Source organism: Ricinus communis, chromosome 7 (genome assembly GCF_019578655.1).
Source record: "Ricinus communis isolate WT05 ecotype wild-type chromosome 7, ASM1957865v1, whole genome shotgun sequence".
NCBI classification, from domain to species: domain Eukaryota; kingdom Viridiplantae; phylum Streptophyta; class Magnoliopsida; order Malpighiales; family Euphorbiaceae; genus Ricinus; species Ricinus communis.
The window spans coordinates 28,034,991-28,057,202 of NC_063262.1; the positions used below are offsets into that span (position 1 = coordinate 28,034,991).

At 35.0% G+C, this 22,212-nt stretch overlaps 3 protein-coding genes across 4 annotated transcripts; 2 read left to right on the top strand and 1 right to left on the bottom strand.

The window, feature by feature from the left end:
- Positions 1-1,059: 1,059 nt before the first annotated feature.
- Positions 1,060-10,660, bottom strand: LOC8278432 (probable thimet oligopeptidase). 2 transcript variants are annotated; one of them, XM_015716798.3, is made up of 20 exons: positions 10,398-10,660; positions 10,178-10,299; positions 9,930-10,093; positions 9,591-9,681; positions 9,262-9,441; positions 8,520-8,600; positions 7,560-7,640; positions 5,812-5,904; positions 5,291-5,371; positions 5,039-5,198; positions 4,777-4,897; positions 4,624-4,696; positions 3,850-3,957; positions 3,634-3,731; positions 3,506-3,551; positions 3,218-3,314; positions 2,597-2,670; positions 2,349-2,453; positions 1,701-1,781; positions 1,060-1,516 (listed from the first exon to the last, which is right to left on the bottom strand). In XM_015716798.3, exons 1-20 carry the CDS (start codon positions 10,555-10,557, stop codon positions 1,406-1,408), a joined length of 2,127 nt encoding a protein of 708 aa, XP_015572284.1. In that variant the 5' UTR covers positions 10,558-10,660; the 3' UTR covers positions 1,060-1,405. The 2 variants fall into 2 exon arrangements, with proteins under 2 accessions (XP_015572284.1, XP_002514973.1); XM_002514927.4 differs by having other exon boundaries at positions 5,039-5,201; positions 10,398-10,659.
- Positions 10,661-11,083: 423 nt separating this feature from the next.
- Positions 11,084-14,864, top strand: LOC8278431 (signal recognition particle subunit SRP72). The gene is made up of 6 exons (XM_002514926.3): positions 11,084-11,430; positions 11,535-11,671; positions 12,235-12,587; positions 13,038-13,134; positions 13,225-13,503; positions 13,631-14,864. The coding sequence occupies exons 1-6, from the start codon at positions 11,289-11,291 to the stop codon at positions 14,615-14,617; spliced, it is 1,995 nt and encodes a 664-aa protein (XP_002514972.1). The 5' UTR covers positions 11,084-11,288; the 3' UTR covers positions 14,618-14,864.
- Positions 14,865-17,662: 2,798 nt separating this feature from the next.
- Positions 17,663-21,547, top strand: LOC8278430 (F-box protein SKIP14). Its single transcript, XM_002514925.3, has 2 exons — positions 17,663-19,504; positions 20,112-21,547. The coding sequence occupies exons 1-2, from the start codon at positions 18,608-18,610 to the stop codon at positions 20,664-20,666; spliced, it is 1,452 nt and encodes a 483-aa protein (XP_002514971.1). The 5' UTR covers positions 17,663-18,607; the 3' UTR covers positions 20,667-21,547.
- The last annotated feature ends 665 nt before the right edge of the window (positions 21,548-22,212 follow it).

Consider the following 22,212-nt stretch of genomic DNA (forward strand, 5'->3'; position numbering starts at 1 on the left):
ACTTTCACTTCTAAAAGTGAAGCAAAATGAGCTGTTATAAATTGTCCTATTACCTCTCTCTCTCTCTCTCTCTCTCTAATATTTGCTATTTGAGAATCCTGAGTAGTACCAATAAAATAGATTGATTCTTTAAACTTTCCAATTCCAAAGCACAATATCTTTTTGGAGATCCCAAGAGTAGCAAGAACTACCTTTGAGATGGTTATAGCAAGTCAGCAACCTTTCATTTTCACATAAGGGGAGGTGGATAGAAGGAAAGGACACAAATATTATACAATATATCATTCTTCTCAAATACGAAGTTTTGAAATGCTCAAAGTTATGTTTTAAAGGAAAGGTCAATTCAGGTGACCAATTCTTTTATACCAATCCATTTGACAAGTTAGCATTAATTCAAGTCCAGGCCAGGTGGTGCAGTACGCATTCATACCTGAGAAATTTACCTAATGGTCCATAATTGCATACCAGCAGCCTATGCTTGACTACTTATTAAGGGTCAGCTTAGAAATCTAAAAGCAAATTCCAAAAGAAAGCAGATATAGCACAACAAAACAAAATTCAACGTCAAATTCCTAGAAAAGATGATGCCACAGTCCAGCAATGCTAAACTGGCCGTAGGCTATTGAGTATTATCCGCGCCCCAGTAATTAAGTCATTACAATGAATTCCAATATGGGATCCTCAAGAAGCCATGGATCCACCAACATGATAGACTGAAAGAACAAATATAGTTCATAAATCCTCATCACAGAACCCAAGTTTATTGCGTAACATCTTTGTCATGTACATAAATACTATTGGCTAGAAGAAACACTTGCCCTTCCATCATACAGAGATGCATAAATAGTCAAATCAGGGAAGCAAAAAGAAAATTGCAGAGGTGAAGAAACAAAAAAATGTGTCTTGAATAGGAAACTACATCAAGTGAACCAAACATGATACATGCAATATTAAGCTGAAGAACCAACTAGTTTATGTTGATTCTGGCTTTAATACATTTGACAGGTAAATTACTTATATTACAACATGCATGCGGAGAAACATTTTTATGAAGAGGACTTAACCGTAGAAAGACCATGTTTATGGTGCTTCAACTATATATGCATATCCAAGTAACAACAGTTGCATGATACTATCCACTGACGCTGGCTAGGACCAACAGGGAAAAGTCTAACAAAACAGCAATGACTTCCCTAAAGAGTACTGAGGCACGAGATGTCATCAGACGATTTTAATTGCATTTTTGACCCAACAACTACCAAAATTTTATATACAAAAAAGAACAATAGTAAAGAAAAAATAGATAAAAGAAACATAGAATACTTCTGCAAGCAACCAAAAACACAAATGGCATGAGATAATTTTGATCATAGACCTTGCCCTAATTTTCAATAAACATTTAAGATCATAAACCATATCCAGCCCTGCTATCAACAAATGCTTGAATAGATGGTTCTCTTCCAAGAAAATCTGATACTATTTCAATTGGTTCTTTAGCTCCTCCTGGGGCCAATACCTGCCATGAGATTGAATATGATAGAGGAAGATATATTGTTCAATCACAAAAGTCTCTAATAGTTATACTGGAAACTTCAAGAAAAAAGAAAACTGTTAAAAAATCTTAAATAGTAACAATGACAAGCTCATGTTTAGAATTACATATCACAGGAATAAATAAAAGCACGCGTGAATGTATTTACCTTGTTCCTGAACTGCAAGCCAATATTGTGGTTCAAAAGATCACCATGGAATTTTGAGGTAAATATGTCAGCTGCAAAAACCTAAAAGGAATTTGAGGAATCAGTAATAATGTTGACAGGTATTGTCTTTGATGGGGTACTAAAGCCGCCATAACTTTCATAAACTGAATGAGGCAAAACATATTATATTTCTGATGGGGCCAATATAATAAGGCAGGAGTCCTAACGAGCACAAACAAATTATACTAATTTGGGTCTAACTATTAGCATAAATGGCCTTAGACTGATAGAACTATTAGCATAAATGGCCTTAGACCGATAGGAGCCCGTGGTACATAACAATCCAACAATATAAGCTTCACAAGTATAAACCACATGAGCTCTTATACCATACTTAATATTCCAATTTACCCAATATAACAAGGGAGAACTGCTAATTGGGCCAGAACAAATTTAGATAATTTGGACCTAATCATTAACATGACTTAAAGTCAGAATAATAAATTTGCCCTTCCCAATATAAACATTTAATTCTCTTGTAATCACCCAATGCAGGACAATGCACACGTAATTTAACAAAAGTATTTCAGTCAAAGGATTAAGTTTGCTTATGGTCTTTCAGTAGGAGTTTATGAAAGAGTCATAGACCTCGCTCCAAATACGACTGTAACAAGCAGCTTCAAAACCAATGGCACTACGTGGGAAACATGAAGCAGGATTGGCCCCCTCCAACATTGGCAGACCTAACATGACCTGGAGAAACAAAGTTAAAACAGATATGTACTGGGTCTATATAAGAGAGGGAGAATCCAGGGGAAGCTTGGAGGGCTGTTCTAATTAAGAAAGTAGAAACACAATTTAACAGTGTATTGTTTTAGCAGTCATAATCTTGTTACCTTTGGATGGAGATGCTTGAATAACTCAACAATGTCAACATTGTCAGCAGAATGTATAATTTGATCAAAAAGACCTGATAGCCAGACACATCTGAGTTAGACTAAACAACAGGAAGAGATAGTTATAACCTGATCAAAAAAACCATTTGAGTTGCAATGAATAGTAGGAAGGAACAATGAGTATAAATCTTATCAGTTATCATAACTAAAACACAAGTAACACTTACATTCACGATAAAAATGTTAAGTCTAATGAAATCATTTTTCTTTCACCTTAAAATATATTCTATGGTGAGGTTACTTATTGTATCATACCCATTAACCCATGAATTATTGCATGCACAGTGCATGGATACCATGTGGCAGTCATTAAACGGGTAAAAACATTAGATAGACAAATAGGGAAGGTGTAGCATTAATCTTTCACCAAATAAAACATTTCACATTCACAAGAAAGATTAATTTGCCATTCATTATGTACTATTTTTTAACATGGATTATTTAGCAAAAACATGATTGTCATTCTTATATTTGTGTATCACAAGTTTCAAGGATGATATGTCAAGAAATTTAATAAAATCACCAGTCCCGAAAAAGAAAAATGAAAGCACCAAGACTTACAATAAAGAATATCCTGCTTCAATTTAATAGCAGAAAAGAAATATCGCCATCTTTTGAGCGACCTGCAAATTTCATCCTTAATGGGTTTTGTAATATCCTACAAGTAATGAACATCATGAATATCAAAATTATATCAATAATTTAATGAGGTAGATCTGAAAGCACCCTCTAAAATCTGTTCAACAGTGTATCTAAACATGTTATATAAAATGAAATTTTGTTAGTAAGGAGGAAGATCATATTATGTCTAGGAATATAACAAAAGAAAACATCATAAGTATGAATCACCTGATGAAAACCAGATATCAACTTCAAAGAGAAGCTCTCATAACACCTAGAAAACTCCACGAGGATGGCAACATAAGATCATGTATGATTAAATTAGAATAAAGTGAAATAAGATCAAAATTACTTACCAGTTTTCTAGCAGCAAAGCAGGGATCTCCACAAAGTCAGGATCAACACGCAACCCAGAGAATCTGGCAAATGATGCCTGGTTGCAGATGTGTTGGACCTAAATCTCATTATTAAGAAATGTTAAGAAATTATCCTAAGATGATCTTAATTGCTATTATAAAGAATGTTATCACAAGTGCATCGTTGAAAATGAATAAACTCTGAAGAGAACGTACAACATGGCCAAACTCATGGAAAAGGCTAACCACTTCAGAGAATCTCAATAAGCTAGGATGACCAGCAATACCCTTTTGCAATTCAGAAATGAGTAGTGCCACTGGAATCTAGTTACAGAAAACCAAGCATTAATAAGTTTAACTGAACTCTCAACTAAGAAGCAAGCACATAAAGAGATATCAGGCAGGGATCACCTTGTTTACTTAAATTGGAAACAGAGAAAAAACAATTAAAAAATTGGTCCTTCTGCATGTGACACAAGGGGGTATCTCACTCCATTGCTAGTATAATTATGCAAAAGAGTCAAAAAGTGGGCAATACAGGATCTTGCTCTTATTTTTTTTCAATCACAACAATGGATGCATAAGGAAACAAAGAAAAAACAATTAAGAAATTGGTCCTTCTGCATGTGACACAAGGAGGTATCTCACTCCACTGCTAGTATAATTATTCAAAAGAGTCAAAAAGTGGGTAATACAGGATCTTGCTCTTATTTTGTTTCAATCACAACAATGGATGCATAACTAAAAGTGCTTTGTTCAACTGAGAGGATCTAAACACAAACAGCAATATATTGGTCAAAGCAACAAGAGCAAGCATAGCTGCCCCAAATAGTCAAAAGAATATGACTCCTGCAGAACAATATAAATGCCCCGTGCAGAGATTCTTAAAAGGAGCCACTAGAGTCCAATGCAGCACCAAAAGCAAAAGAACCTTATGATTGGAGAGTTTCAAAATCAAAATTTGAGCAAGTGGGAACACAGAAATCGCACCTGCCGTGCACCGTTACTTGATAATGCACCATTTTGAAGAGCCACCACACAAGTGTGACCATATTTTCCTTCCCTGTTATATAATGTAATCCTGTTTCTTTCAAAAACAAAACAACTCAAAGACTACATTGGGGAAGAGAATAATAACTATACCTTTTAAATAAATCAAGGTAGAAATAACCCAAGAGCTCAGCTGAACTCAAGTCAAACACTGAAATGACGGACACATCACTATGCCAAACCTCAGCATCTTTAATTTCCTGGAATCTTAATCCTGTTGGAGACAAGGATAGGGTGATGACTATAACTATTTATCACATATGAGATGAATGTTTAACAAGACACAATAAGTATGGACAAAAAAGATAATTGGAAAAGACTACAAATTCTATTATAATAAAAATTTATTGATTACCAAAAAGGTCTTGCACTATTTTGAAGATCCCAGACAGAACTAAATCAACAGGAAAGTATTGCTTAAGAGCTCCAAAGTCCACATCAAACTGCTTTTCTTCAACCCTTTTCACATAGTATAATAGATCCTCAATTCCAAATGGAAGTTCTCCTTCCTCTTTCTTCTGATGCATCATGATGCAAGAAAATCACATGCAAAGAAAATAAATAAACAGATAGATTTACATGGGAAAAAAGAGAATCATTTACTAACCTTTAAGTCTCTCAACACGGTGAGTTCCCTAGTCGCCATTTCAGTTAAACTGGCTGAGATATCCTCTAAGAATTCAAATACCTGGTTTAATAGGAGATCAGCTTCATTAATAAAATCCAAGGAGATAAGACAGACAGTAACTTGACAAAATGCTTTGGCTACAACAGTTGACTGTCCTGATTGCAAGACTTGCATCACTAAGCCTCAAACTGTACGAGTGAATTGAGTCCAAAACCAAATAGACTGAAATATGCAATTCCAATTTCACAAGAAGCCTATTTGCCCCAGTATCCAATTTCAGAAAAAGAATACACAGTACATTCAGGAAATAGCCTCCCTGCAAAAAGCAAGGGGATGTTCCCTCGTACTCCTAACTCCAACCTAGCAGGGAGCACTTTGTGCACCAAGTGAGCCCTTATAATGAATAGTACAACTCAATTAATTATTTAGCTGAGCAATGATTATCATGACTTCCATAACACACAAAAAAACGCTTCAAGAAAATAACAACATTATCAGACCTTTGAGGATGTTTTTGCCATTCTGAGATCAACAGCATAATCTGCATAGTTTGAATAGCCAAATAACCGAGCATATTTGTGGCGCAATTCGACCTACAATACCAAAAGTCTATGAGTTATGATGGAAAGACAGTTTTCAGACATTTAATTCTTACATTTCTAAAGGATATTAGGTTTCCATATGGCCAAAAATGGATTTCTAGGCATTAATTTGAGACAATAAGTAGTCCCATATTCGACTTCTTTTGCGAGATGTATGAGTTTGGAGTGGCCACTGACTTATTTCAGGTCCCCTTTAGGCAGTAGTCCTTTATCTAGATCTTTTGGGATTAGATGGTTTCCAAGATTACAACAATTCTAGATAGTTGGAAGGAATAAAAGAAAAAATCACTCTTACTCAAGCTTGTTTATCAAGCATACCTCTTGCATTACAGGACCTCTTTAAAGATCCCACAAAAACAGCTACTAATATTGAGAAAGTAACCTATGAGTTTATGGCTGGACCATTTTATCAGTTAAAAAAAAAAATCTAAGAATTTGTGGCATGTGAACTTAAATATCGATCTTCAGTATATGACGATCAAAAGTAAAAATGGTTTGTAAAGAATGGGTGGGATGCAGGGTGTGGAGCAGGGGCCACCCCTAAAAGTCCATAAATGAATCATTCAACTATCTTCTTCCCTGTAGTTAAACAAAATAGATGGCGGGCATCTCATATGCTTTTGGGAAATTATCTAGCATGGTACAAATTCTTACCTCCTTCGCCATTATTATAAGTTTTTACAGTTTGTGTAATACTCCTATTTCCTACATCTCAGGCAAACAATTCCATTTCTTAGGAATTTTTCTTTTACAAGAGTCTTAAAAATAGTATTGTATGATTTTTTAATTCTTTTCCACTCTTAGTCCAGGAGATTACTAGAAATTTTACAAGATATAAGCTTTTACAATACTTTTTATTCACCTCCAGAGCCAATAAAATTTAGAAGAGTAAGGTACCACCTAAATTAGGTGCTGTCCAGATTTTCATAAAGTTAACACTAATGACTTGTTGCAGATAAAAGGAGCAAGACAAGCTTTATCTCCTGGTTAGCATTTATGTGAGGTAAGTATAGTAACCATTAACTAATATCAATTGTTACTGCCTTGTGACTTGTGAGGTTACAAGTGCCATTTCAAATGGCCTGTTGGTTCTTCGAGGAGAATTGAGCATTTTCCAAGTTACAGGATGCTTTCATTGGTTGAAAGTGAACAGTTTGGAAGTACAAAGGATTGCTAAAGTGCTTTGTTTGCAGTGAGTTGGAAGATACAGATGGGGAGGAACGTCAAATCTCTAAAAGTAAGATTTCTTTTATCTAATCTCTACAGCCTCTGGGATAAATTTGGCTTCTTTTTGGGTTTATGACTTTGGAGTAATCAAAGGAGTAAGCCCAGGCAATACCCAACATGACCATAGGGTACAATTTACTAGTTTTTCTTTTTTACTTATTAGCTATGTTTTTCTTCTGTTGCATGCTCATGCCTGCAGGATATCTTATGATCTATGTTCTGCCTTCTTTAACAAATTTTCTTTTCTATCAGAAAGAAGATGATGAAGCAATTACAGATGTAAATTCTTGGCATGAAGGCCCTAATGCAAATTTTTAAATTTCAAAATTTTTATGGTTATTTCATTTTCTGTACCATCCTATTGCAATAGGATTCAAAATAATTAAGCTTTTCTAAGTAGCAAAAGAGACAATGTTTACCAAACGTTCTAAGATAGAAAGATTGACTTCTCCACACCTCTTCCCGTATGCCATTGCAATAGTCCTCCTTGTTGTTCCTACCTTCACATGCTCAAGGAAAATATCAATACTGTAAACTAATCTTATAATATAACCAGGTCAAAACTGCAATTAAAAGAAAATAATTAGCCAGTAAGTAAAATCGAAAGATTTTCCTGAGATCAATGGCTAATAGTCGGTCAAAGTGAAACCTATACGTAATTGTGTGCTCACCGGTATATCCATTCATCCATTACAAATTGCATGTAATATCATTTTAAGCATAACGATGTTAGCAAGTAACCACTCTTTCAATTTTCAGCACAATCCATAGTGAATATTCAACAGGTTAATTCTTGATTAAGTAAGAACATTTTCCCCTATGATTCCCTTAAATATAACCTCCCTTGCTTAAATATCGTTTTACATTTTTAGCAGCTGAAGCAACACTTAGGGCCCTCTACAGCTAAAATGCTTAAAAACTGTCAGCCACACTGCCTAGCCCAATAACATAGACAGCAGATAACACTTCCAGATTCCTATAAGATACTATTACAGCCCAAAAATAAAAAAAAGAGCATCCTATATTTATTCCTAAACAACATCCAGATTCCTGGTTATGAATTTGGTAACTCAAATCTCCTTAAGATTTTGAACAGAATTATGAATCCTGCCAGTCCAGAAGCAGCATGACAAGGTAGCTAAGTCTGCAAAAGGGAATACCAATTTTCTCCTTCTGCATTTCGTATAATTGAAATTATTCCCAATGTATAGCCAACATTATATTTGACTTAATGTATAAGCACTCAATTTTCAATTATATTTCTATGTTAATGAAAATTTGTCATAATCCAAAGTTGTAACATTGCTGCAGAACATGCAGCAAGTAATTAAAATATAGTAGGGTGTGAGGCACAAAATAATGAATGAAGAATGTGATACCTTGCAAAGTTCCAGCAGTGCGACAACATGATGACTTTTCATAGTGACCTTATATTTACCATTTTCAGCCTTGTCCAAGTTCTGCGAAGGAGAAAACTCATTTGAGCAATGAAAAACAGTATTATTGAAAATTCACTTAACTTGCACATATACAAATAGTAACTAGACAAAAATCATTAGCTTTTCGTTTTCCATTTCCTTTAAGTATAAAATACTGTATTTAGGCTAATCATGTTAAAACATTGTTTCCAAAAACAAAAGCTTAAATACTTCAACAACGAATTGGTTTTAAGAGCTTCACCCTTTGAAGAGTCCATACATATCCAGAATTATCTATGCTTGAGATCTTTATTTGAGGCATGCCTTTATTCCATAATCCACCATTTATTAATTAAGATGCCTAAGTCAACTGTCCACAATACTGTCAAATAATAAACTTGAGGCTCTAAATCAATATCCAATTATGCTTATTACAAGGAGACCAATAAAAATTGACCAATTCTCTAGGAACCTTGCAAACACTGGAAAATGGAGAAAGTGTTTTTTGCAAAAGTACAAAATATATTTTCCGTGGAACATACAGAATCTTATAATTGAGTACTAAACATTCTAGAGAAGAACAAAGAGTTCATATATTTGATTTATCTTATCAAGCAATGTCAAGTTAGAGCCATCCAATATTAGAAGACTAGCCTTCCCCAAAACAATGCCCCCACCCCCGATACCAAAGAGAAAGAATCACCTTCAGGTACTCTGGTGGCAATCCAGCCAGCTCTGCTTCACTGAATAGGATGAATGTGCTATCGTCATTCAAATTTTGGATATATCGTAAGCTAAGCTCATCAATTTGAGCTTTCAAACGCTGAGCTTCCTCTCTCTTGGTAACAGTAAGGTTTAAACCACTTCGCTCAAAGTCCATGACCTGTCACTGATCAGGAAAAGAATTAACACTTGATTGAACAATTTATTGAGGCTAATAGATCTTTTAAGACGCAAATGCAACCACATATAGTATATCATAGTAAACCATGTTCCAAGAAAAATAAGGTTAAAAATAATGAATTTCCTTACCAGGCACTTAACGTAGTGTTTTGCTTCAGGGTTCATCCACTCGCCTTTCACAGAGAAAGCTTTCACCACACGGTATACATCTTCACGTTCGCTGATCAGCTTGCATGAAATAGGAAATAATCAGTTCCATACATGATGAAGCCATTGGACATTTTATCTTTAGTAAAATGAGTAAAAGTATGACAGACATAAAATAACAGGCCACGAAACATTGTTATGTTAATAATCAAATGATAAACAGCCTGACGGAACATTGTTATGCCACCTAAGCGATATCTCATATGCTGATAATTTAATAAGGCATCAATATAAGGACTACAAGAATAAGTTAAATAAAACCTGCATGTCGATACGTGAGCATCGATTCTCCGCTCAGCTTCAACACTTGCTTTCCTTACATCTTCCAATGTAGAAACAAACTTAGGAATTACACAAGACTGAATTAATGGAAATTGTTGTGCCTCTAAATCTGCTAGAGGTGCAACCACATTTGCATAAGTGACCTGCATATTTCAGAGAGTAAAATAAAAGAAAGATATATAACAGTAAAATTAATTAATTAAGAGCTTTAATTTCACTACGAATACCTTGTCAAGAGGAATAGAAGCAACTGAATCATGAACCTCCTTTGACTTAGCAATGATGCGATTAGCCAATTTTAAAATCTCATTCGGCGAAAGATTAACGCGAACTGTAGAGCCTGGAAGATCTATTTTAACCATAAAAAAGAATGCAGATCAGATGCAAAAGAAAATGAGAGTTCAGAAGTGAAGACAAAAGAGGTCAAAGAAAAAAGACAAAAAAGACCTCTCTTCTTTGACTTTTTGCGACGAGAATTGAGGGCGGAGATAGCAAAGCTAGCCGTAAGAGCGAGAATAGCAGCAGCTCCGGTCAAGGTAATCATATTACGCCCTCTTTTCTTCTGTTTGATTCTCAGTTTCGCCGTGTCTGCTTCACTTTCCGCCATTTTGGGAGAATTTGATGTATTTGGGCGGAAAGAAATGAGAGTTACAATTGCTCAAAATTTTTGAAATAAAGACAGAAGGCAGCAAAGCTATCGTTATCGGGCGTTACTATTAGTAGTATAGTCAGGCCCGCCGGAGCCCACAAAACCTTTATTATTCTATTAAAAACTTGTATTTTGAGAAAAAATGTATATGTAATTTTTAAAAATTATTATTTATAATTCAATAAATAAATATTTTTAGGAGATAAATAAATATTTTTTGATTATTTGAAATTTAAACATAGAGCTTCTGAATTATATTTTTTATTTATTCATATCAAATTACGTATTTAGACTAAAAAAACTTATTTTAATTTTTTTATATCGTATTAAACTTATTTTGTAGTTACAGGAGAGTGATTATTTATTAAGAAGAAAAATATCTCTATTAAAATCTACTTATTATAAATTAAAATTAATAATGTTGATGAAGAATTATAATTAAAAGTCCAAATATTTGGAAAATTTAGAGTCGAAATTCAAATTGCAGTTTACACAATCATTCCTTGACAGAAAACGGGATACAGTTAGCTTGAGCCCACTGTTTAATACGGCCCAACATAATCTAACAAATCACTAGAAACTCGGGCCCAAAAAGTGATCGAGGAAGGAACGCCCAAAAATCGATTTCGTTCTGTGTCGCTCACATTCTCTCCTTCTCTTCTCTCTGTTTGGTTTCCGAGAAAATCACAATGGCTCCTAAGCCTAAAGACAAAGGAAAAGCCGCTCCATCAGCGTGGCAACCTCCGCCTGCAATTGAAGATCTTTTCACAACTCTCAATAAACACATCCAGCGATCTGATTATGAGCAAGCCGTAAAAGTCGCAGATCAAGGTCCAATTCTCAACATTCATTATTATTATTATTATTATTATTATTATTAGCTTAAGTAGCTAGGCTTCTGAATATTTGAAGTTATCTTTTTGTTGTTTTTGCAGTTCTTGCTGTTGCTCCTGGTGATGAGGACGCGATTCGATGCAAAGTGGTTGGCATGATAAAAGCTGATAACATTGATGATGCTCTTTCAACAATTCACTCAGCTCAGAGACTAACTGTTGACTTCAGTTTCTTCAAGGTATTCTAAAATTGAATTTTTCTCTTAATATATTGCTTTTAATTTTCTTTTCTTTTTTTCGTTTTTAAAATTTCAACTTTGTATTCTGGTTTTGGTTATGGGCACGCATTGCTTGTGAATATTCTTGAAAAAATGAAATTGGAATTTAGATTGTTGTCGCTAGAATTTAGTTCTTTCAACTGAAAGACATGCCAAAATTGACATGAATTTGCAAGATTTCAGTTCAATTCAATCCAAACAATGCAATAAATTATTAAATAAGAAATTATCTAACTTTGACAATGTAGCTTCGTTTATTATTAAAAATGTATAATCAGTTGACTTACTCATTATACGATGTTGAAAGAATGGAAGATAAAGATTCGTTTTCTTGGATTTATCATTTTATTTGCTACATGAAATTTTATTTAGCTGCTTATAAAGTACTGGTTGTTTTGTCTTTTTATATCATTATACTGCTAACATTTTTTGCCACTTGAAGCAATTTGCTTAATAATTTTTCTTATGAAGTCCTTGACGGGTCCTAATTGGAACTAAACAACTCGGTGTTTTCCCTGAATTAGGCATACTGTTTATATAGACAGAACAAGTTGGAGGAAGCTTTGGAGACTTTGAGAGGCCAAGAGAGAAATTCTGAAACATTGCTGTTAGAATCTCAGATTCTGTATCGTTTGGGGAAAATGGATGCTTGTGTTGATGTCTATCAGAAGCTTCAAAAGTCCAAGATAGACTCTTTAGAAATAAATTTTGTTGCGAGTTTGATTTTGGCTGGGAGAGCTTCTGAAGTGCAAGGAATGATGGAGGCAAATCGAATTAAAGCGTCTAGTAGCTTTGAGTTGGCATATAACACTGCTTGTTCCTTAATTCAAAGGAATAAATACACGGATGCGGAACAACTTTTGCTGACAGCTCGAAGGTGATACATGCAAACTTTTTTTGCTTAAGGAAATTTGTTGTAGTGAAAGCTTGCTCTTTACTTGCTGAATGGTCCTACATTAATCACCATGAATTTCCTTTATGTTGCTTATTTTTTATGCATTAGTTAGTGCCAGTGAGTAAGTGACTCATGGATATAAGAAATATAAGTATTGATAGGTATCCGGTGCTGAATACTTGAGGCATAAACATGCTAAATTCTAAAGTCCTTTTCTTTTCTTTGATACAATTTCTTTGTTAATTTGTAAAAAGGTGACAGATTAGCAGTTTTTGTACAATTCTCTTCTAGATTGAGACCTCTATGTCTTTGTTTAATTAATTATACAAAAAAAGAACTTCTACACTAACTGAGTTATTTGAGGTATAAGTTTTTTTTTCTACGATGCGAGAATGACAGATTATGATCCATGTCTTTCCATATACCTCCCAGAATTGGTCAAGAAACATTGATGGATGACAACTTGGCTGAGGATGATATAGAGATTGAATTAGCTCCTATTGCTGTCCAATTGGCATATGTTCAAGAGGTAAGATAATAAAGTAATATAAATAGCTTGGCATTTACTTTTTTTTTTTTTTTTAATTTGCCAAATAATGCACGTAGCTTATTTCATCAGCTCTTAGGACGATCACAAGAGGCAATGGGAGCTTACACAGACATTATTAACCGGAATTTGGCGGATGAGTCATCCTTCGCTGTTGCGGTTAATAATCTTGTTGCTCTGAAAGGAACAAAAGATGTTTCAGACAACTTAAGGAAACTTGATCGGCTCAAAGATAAGGATGCACAAGGTTTCCAGCTTGCTCGTGGACTTGAAAAGCTTTCTGTAAAGCAAAGGGAGACAATATATGCAAACCGGGTGCTTTTACTTCTCCATGCGAATAAGATGGATCAGGTCTTCTATTTGACGTTTTAGGATTTCTTGGTTTTTAAATCATACTGATTCTCCATAACATATGAAGAACGCGTGATGAATGTTAAGCATCCACCAATTCCCTGTTTTTATTGCCAATGTCAAACAGGCACGAGAAATTGTTGCTGCTCTGCCATACATGTTTGCCGACAGTGTGGTGCCAGTGCTGCTTCAGTCTGCAGTCTTGGTCAGAGAAAATAAGGCTAGTAGAGCGGAAGAGATACTGGCGCAGTTTGCTGAAAAGCTCCCAGATAAGTCCAAGATTATTCTTCTCGCAAGGGCACAAATTGCTGCTGCTGCTGGCCATCCTCAAGTTGCAGCCGACTCCCTGTCTAAGATTACTGATATCCAGCATAAGCCTGCCACTGTTGCCACCATTGTGGCTCTTAAAGAGCGGGCTGGAGATATTGATGGTGCATCTGCTGTCCTTGATTCTGCAATTAAATGGTGGTCAAATGCTATGGCTGAGGACAACAAGCTGGATGTTATAATGCAACAAGCTGCTTCTTTCAAGATCAGGCATGGGCGGGAGGAAGAGGCTGCCCACCTGTATGAGCAGCTCGTTAAAAGCCATGGGAGCATTGAAGCCTTGGCTGGGTTAGTAAGTACTGTTGCTAATGTGAATGTTGACAAGGCGGAAGCTTATGAGAAGCAGCTGAAACCTTTACCAGGCCTGAAAGGGATTGATGTGGATAGTTTGGAGAAGACTTCAGGAGCAAAGCATGTTGAAGGTTCTCATGTGTCAGTTGCTGAAGTACACGAGGAGGGTAAGAAAGAGAAACCAAAGAAAAAGAGAAAGAGAAAGCCAAGGTATCCGAAAGGATTTGACCCTGCGAATCCAGGTCCTCCTCCAGATCCTGAAAGGTGGCTTCCTAAGAGAGAGAGATCAAGTTACAGACCCAAGAGAAAGGATAAGAGAGCAGCTCAGGTGAGAGGATCTCAGGGTGCTGTAGTTAGAGAAAAACATGAAGCTGGTGCTAGTGCTACCACTTCTAACACATCAAATTCAAAATCAAGCCAAGCTACTAGTTCCAAAGCAGCTGCAGAACAATCAAAGCCTTCATCCAAGTCATCAAGAAAGAAATCGAGGAATTGACCGAGAAGGCACCACTCTAGCTCTCCTCTTCTAGACACTTCCCCCACCTACCAGCACAACCAAAAAGAGAGGGAGGAGGGGGAAAACCTGTAGTTTCTTTTTTTGTTTTGTTTTCTTTTATTTAAGAATTTTCCAATTGCTTGTCATAATTTACTTTGCTTTCATTAAAGCTGAGATTTTTGTGGTAACTTAGTAATGGAAGATCAGGTTTAACTTAAAATAATTGGAAGTTGGAACATTTAGAAAATTTGGTTTTCTTTTATGTTCTCATGCACTACAGCATTTTGTGTTAGGGTGATGTTTATGTTCTTGTGGTTGCCTCTGTCTATCGGAAGTCCAGTCAGGAATATCATTATGCAGTCCACAAGTGAAAACTTACGCTCTGTAGAATGCCAATGCTACAACACGCGCATATGCCAATTTGGTGGACACTTGGAGTTGCTAGCATGCCGATAGCTAAGACCTAAAGGTAAGAGACTGCCACCACAACTTTGCAACTGCTAGCTATCTTGAAAAAGACAGGCAGGAGTTGGATGCTTTGGCATTGGTATGGGGTTTTAGTTCATCCACTTTTGGCCATGTATCACTTTGGCCGCGACCTCAGCTTGTTTGTATTTGAGTATTGGTTATTGTCTTTATTGAACAAGGGAAATCACATGGTGGCTTCGCCAGAAGGACCCTGCTCTTGTGTCTCGTTCGGTGATGTTTGTACCTTTCAGCTTCAGCATTTGAGATGCACTAGAACTAGAAGGAGGCTTTCGACAATTTGGTCTCCAAGAATTTCCTGCCGGGGCATCTCCCATGATGTTCAGCCTTCGGCTAATGCTCTATTAGAGTCATTTCCCCACGTATAAATTTATTGATTAATTTTCTTTTTCTTTTTCTTATCATAGATATAATTAGTTCATGTCAATTGTTAGTGTGAGAGGGATGAATTCAAAGCCGAAATAAGAGTTCTAAAAATATAACTATTGCCTATCCAGTTAGGCCTGGTTTGGTACATTGATTCAATTCGAAACTCAATCAGAACATTAATTTAGTCTAGGAAAAAGAAAAAAAGAAAACATCAGAATCCTTGGCTGCAGCAGCTTTTGATTGTTGACATAATTCCATGGATTTTAGCCTGAATACTTTCTTGTCTTTACTCCAATTTATTTTCTTGTCAAAACAGCCAACAGACAAATAGTACCAAGTCACAAGGGAAAAGAAATATCAAGGAAATTGTTGTGGCTTGATTTTTCTTTTATGTATTTTCCTATTATGACCCCAAATATCTCCAATTCAAATTATGATTAAATAAGATTGGTGTATTTTAAATTAAAAACTTCAGACTGAGTTAATTAAAAATTATGATAACAATTACGTGTGAAGTTAAGTTGGTTAAATAATTGGAAAGTTACTTTTTTTACTACTTTATTTGGAGTGGAAATTGTTGAAGTCACGTAAAAGGGTGATAGTGACTCTAAAGGATACTTGCCATTACGTACAAGGAGTGCTCAACAAAGCTAACACCTTCTCCCAAAGGAATTTGCTTGAGCCTTAAGACAACAACAATTTGTGCACTTTTTAATATGCTTCGATGTTACATTTTTAGGCTCTTTTTAGCTCACCAAATCCAATAGATTCCACAAACATAATTTTTGATAGTTAATCAGTCCTTAACTCTAAAGTTTGCTGTTGTGTCAGCAATTTATATGTTCCAACTATTTTTAATTATCATAAAAATAAAAATAAAAGGTAAAAAAAAAAAAACATATTCACGTGAAGAAAAAAGATGTCTACTATAATATTTAGTAAAGTGGAAAATTTTAATATTATAATTATTAAAGAGGAAGTAAAAGTAAATAAATATTAGTGGATGATTATTCTTGGAATAAATATGGAAATGAGAGTGAGATGTTTAGTCAGGTGAATATTATTTTTAAATTGGAATAAAATATCTATTTTTTTCTATGAAAGTCATTTATTTCACGTCTCTTATAATAATATAAATTATTGAATATATAAAAAAATAAATCAAACTAATTATAAATTATTGAATAAGTAAATAGTAATTTTATTATTTATTTTATATATTTGTGACATTATAATAACATATTGAATATTATTATTTTTTTATTGATACAATTTATACATAATTTTTAGTTTTTATTTTATATAAGAAAACGAATAGATAACTATCTTTATTTTCAATCATATTTATTTCTATTTTTATCCTGATTTCTAATTTCTGAGTTTGAATTAAATGGATTTTTAAAAGAGATTTATTTATTTATTTATCTTCTTTAGGAAAATAGATTTATTTCTCTTAAAAGCAAAAGATAAGCTTCTTTTATATTTGTCCATTCATTTACTATCTTTACTATTATTACATCAAAATGATAAAAAGAAATAATTACTTTTATTCAACATTTTGACTGCACAAATAATAATAAGCATTAAAAAAATCAGTATTTAATCTATTAATAAAAGAAACTTATTTACAATTAAACATTCAATTCATTAAACTAAAAGAAAGGAAAGAATATCACTGTCTTATTATCAAAAATTCTCTTAATTAATTAGTTATCAAATTAAATAAAAGAAAAACATTATCAAGGAAATTAATTAGTATTCTACTATGATTCAACTTTCATTAATACTTTTATTTGATAAAAATCTAGTTGGGTATTTTAATTTGTGAAGGATTAGGAATTGGAATGGATTAAGGAGTTCTTAAATCCAAATCCATCTTTTAAACAGGATTAGTATCGGAGGAATTTCTACTCCACACAAACTTTATGAAAATAATAATAAAAAAAAGAAATTATATAATATTATCAATAACAACCAAATGCTACGCTGACCATCCGATCTAAAAATAAGAAAAATCATGTTTCAAATCAAACGGTCAGGGAGGGGGCAGAGAGAGAGAGAGAGATAGAGGGCGTATCGGACTGCACCTCCCGCCACGGATAAACTGCGGGAAGAAAAAGAATTCAAAGGAAAAATTAAATTAGAAATTCACACCTGACACGTGTAAATTTCATTATATATAGAGCTAAATATTACTTCTCTCTCTCTCTCTCTCTCTCTAAAGTCTAAAACAGGGACAAATTCACCGTTACCCTTTTAACCTATCTCTCTCTCTCTCTAAAATTTCCTACCCTTTCGTTTTTCTTGTTTCTATTTTCTCTCTCTATCGCTCGACAGACTCCGTCTCTCTCTTCAATCTTGGATCGAATTCACCACCACCACCACCACCACCACTGGGAAAGCATCCACCCATTGTTATCGTAGCATAAGAACAAAGCCCAGATTTTTTTTTTCTTCTGTTTTTCTTTTGTTTCGAATTCCACTCGTTCTTTTCTTCTATAAATTCCTGTTTTTCCAGTTCAAGAATTCGATACCAAGTGAATTTGTGTTGGCGTTATCTGTCGATTGTGGGGATACTGAATTAGGGTTTCTTTTTTTTTTTTTTCTTTTGGATTTTGGGCTATAGTCAATTCTTTGATTATCAGGTTCTTTCTTTTTATTATTCGATCTAATCTTTTTTTTTTCTTTCTGGTTATAGTATAATAATCATCCCATTTATTTTCAAACCCTAAAGAACCAAAGAAACAAACCATATTTTTTTCGTCAAAAAAAAAAAAACAGATTGATTAATCGACTCTTTATCTTTTTTTTGTTTCTTATATTGTATAGATTAAAAAGAAAAAAAAAACACATTAACTGTATCAATTCCATCAATTTTAGCTGATTTTAGGTGTTCTCTGGATTAGATAGAACAAGAAGCTCTGTGAGATTTTTGGTTGCGGTGTTTTAGTTTGCTAATCCGAAATTGAGGGTTTTCTTGTTTAGATCTTTTTATTTTCTCTTTCCATTTTTACCCTTTTCCTTTTCTTATCTAATCTAAAGACCCAATCTTTTGTGATAACTTCTTTCCCGGTTTGGTTTTGTTTGTAATATTGTTGCAAGCAGAATTTCCAATTTAGGTTTTGTTTAGGTAGAATGGCCTTGAATTTTTCACATCGAACCCTCTTTCCTGGGCATTTACCTGAGGACAATTTAGTAACCCCAATGAGACTTGCTAATGGTTACCTTGTTGAGGACAAGGTTGAGAATTGCTTTGATTATGGGAGGGATAGGAGTGATAGGTGTGGGCCGTGTGGCTCTCAGGAATCGGTGCATAAGGACATTCTTGACCTTTTGCCATCTGATCCCTTTGGCATGGATATAAGCACTACATTTACTGCCCTTACTGGTTGGCTCGAGGATTTGGAGATGGACTATACTGGGTATAGTAGTGATCAGGTTGCTACTAGTGATGGGAGCTATCAATTGTTTGCTGGGTTGAATTTTATTTGGAGCAATGCAATGCGGTTCCAAAATTTTCCAGGGAGCATGAGGTTTGATTGTAGATCGAATGCAGCTGGTGGATTTTGTGATGGGTGTCTCGAGTTAGAGGGCACATGTGCATCTGGCCCCTGTGCTTTTGGGGTGACTTGTAATTTGGAGAACATATTTAGTTTGGGGAATGAATTAGTGGGCAATAAAGATGTAGGTATTATGGAGAGAAGTGAGGAATCTCATGAGGTTAGTTCTGATGGAGATGTAGGAGCTCCTCATTCAGCTCTTGGTTTTGCCCTTGCTTTTCTTGGTGTGCGGGATCTTCTTGTTGTTGAAACAGTTTGCAGATCACTGCGTTGGACGGTTCGGAATGATCCACTTTTATGGAGGAGTTTTCACATAGATCAACCATTGAATGAGAAAATTACTGATGATGTTCTTTTGCAATTAACTAATAGGGCTCAAGGTACCTTGCAATGTTTGAGCCTGGTTGAGTGTCCACGGATTACTGATGATGGATTGAAACAGGTGCTTGAAAATAATCCAAGGATAACCAAGGTGAGTTTTGTTGCTTTCTAAATATGTTTTGTTCTTGGTTGGGGTATATGAAAATGTTTTATTCATTTCACTCAGTTGTAATACATATTTAGTCCTAACTTTTCTCCTCTCCTGTTTTCTTTAAAGTTCAAAACAAAATGAATTGTATCACAATTATAATTCAGTGGTAAATGTTTCTTTGAATGCTAGAGACAGGTGGGTTCCTGATACATGGATTTTTGTACCTTGCTACTTTGCAGATTGTGCTCAATTAGTGTTGGCACCATTTTTATCCAAACCCTATGAGAGTTTGAAATGTAGTTGTAATTGAGAAGTTAATTATTATTTTTGGTACAGTGTTAGTAACAGTAACAGTAGTGTTAATAGATAATTATAGGCAGTATTCTTGGCCTTTAGGCTTTAGGTATGTTTCTCATCATGTGCTATAGACGTTTATTGTCCAAGATAATCATGACCATTGGAAGAAATAGTCTTGGGATTTACTGGAGGTCCAAATTATTCATCTTTGATACTACATACTTGTTCTTGGTTTTCATTGAGTTAACTATATGTTTGTTGTGCTGCATTACTAATTTGATTTTATGCTAATAATCTGTCCCTTATGCAGCTAAGTGTGCCTGGATGTACAAGACTCAGCATTGAGGGGATTGTATCTAGCTTAAAGGCATTGAAGGCTATGGGTACACAGAGGGTGAAGCATTTAAGGATTGGTGGGATTTATGGAGTGACACAAGAGCATTTTGAAGAACTAAAGTTTTTATTGGGCACAGATGGTCACATGCAGCAGAATGCCCACAAGCCACATTTTTATCACAGAGAAAACTTGTATCTGTCATGTGAAGATGATCGCACTATTGATATTGAAATGTGTCCGAGATGCCAGAACCTGAGGTTAGTTTATGATTGCCCTGCTGAAGGTTGTCAGCAAAAGGAACATTCCTCTCAGGCATGCAGGGGATGCACGCTTTGTATAGCTCGGTGTTCTCAGTGTGGCTGTTGTATTAATGACAGTGAATATGAGGAAACATTCTGCCTCGAGTTGCTTTGTTCAGATTGCTATAAGCAACTTCTAAAATGTCAGGAGAAGCAGGTCAATAAGATTACTCCGCCCAAGTCTCTTGCTCGCCATGTCTCTAGCTGCAGCGGACGTCTTCATGGCTAGAGACAGATGCCTGTCTATTTCTTTTGATTTCATATTATGGTGGAGATGTGCATAATTGTTTATTTAGAGTCTTAAGAAGAAATGCGAGGCAGCTATTGCGATGACGATTCCTTTTTCCGTCTTGCTTTTTGCCTTTGCCTTTTGAGTTTGCTTACTGAGTTTCTGTCCCAGGTGTAGCTATTAGTGGACTTCAAGTTGTCTTGTATGCAGATTTGGTCGATTGTGGCTACATTTACTGTTTTGGGGAAAAAGGGAAAAAAGAAAAAAGAAAAATGGAAATACAAAAATACTAGAAGGAAATAAGGCAAGGGTTCTTATGTTCTGTTTTGTCTTTTATTTGGCACGTGGCTCTATAAAGTCGGAAGAAAAATGCATTAGTTTGCCTGTGATGTCCAGAGCTGGTGTGAATCCACCCTGAGGTGTGATGAGAAGAATTATGTTTAGCAAATGATTGTGACTTGTCTGTCCCAAATGAACTTATATGCTTCCCTATTGGAGGAGTTGCTGATATGTTATGTCTATGAGACTACAATCTCTCCAAGGTCTGAGGTGATTAGTTTTCCTACTGTGTAGCAGATCGTATATTGCAGCTTAAAACCACTACTATTATGGTGGTTTTGGATGGAGCAGTTGCTGATGCTTGTCCTTCCAGCTGACATATATATATTGCTCCGTGTATGATCTATTACTGTTTCGTAGCTGGCTTCTTCAAATGTAGGAGAAACTAGCTGTTTTTACCTCCCGCTGATCTGTAATTGTCATTAGATGTACGAGGCTTGTTTTCTGGATGCTTCTTCCCTCGAAGTAAGATTTTATGGCCTCATTTTGGCGTCAAACTGTAACTTTTCCTTTTAATAAAAAAAGAAATGGTCTGTTGAATATATGCTGTTCCATTGAATGTTAATGTTGTGGAAACATTATTGGTTAATCAGTGGCAAAGTATGTGGACGTAAAATGTTTTTATTTATATTAGCTTGCTGTGGGAGATGCTTTGAAACATCCTTGGTTCTTTAAAAGCATATGCTGTTTTAGTCTTCTTGTTTACGTGCTTTTAGTTGCTTGACTTGAAAGCTTATTGTGAGCGTCTGTAGGATGTCTCATTTAAAATTTGCTAGTTGCTGCTGCATGAACTAAATCCTCCTTTCACATGCATAAGTCCGATATGCCAAGCTCCATTTGTAGTTCTACTGACACTTCCTGCCGGAATTCAGGACAGTGCTCTGGTTTAGCTTCTCTCACTTTAAAAGTAATGAAATTTTGAAAATGTTCTTTCGTGGAGATGTACAGTTTGTGCTGTAAAATCAATTTTGGTTGACCCTGAATTAAAAGGTAACCATCCCTTTCTAATGTTTATGGTATCATATCATGGCAAAGTTACAAGGCTCCCACAAACTTTCCTCACAATATAACATTTGGTTGCTCTAATGTGTTAAAAATAACCCTTCTGACAGAAAACTACGAGAATAAATAAGAAGACCAGACAGAAAATCTCACCATCTTTTGACATGGTGGTGGTAGCTTTTATGTAATTCTTATCACAATCAGA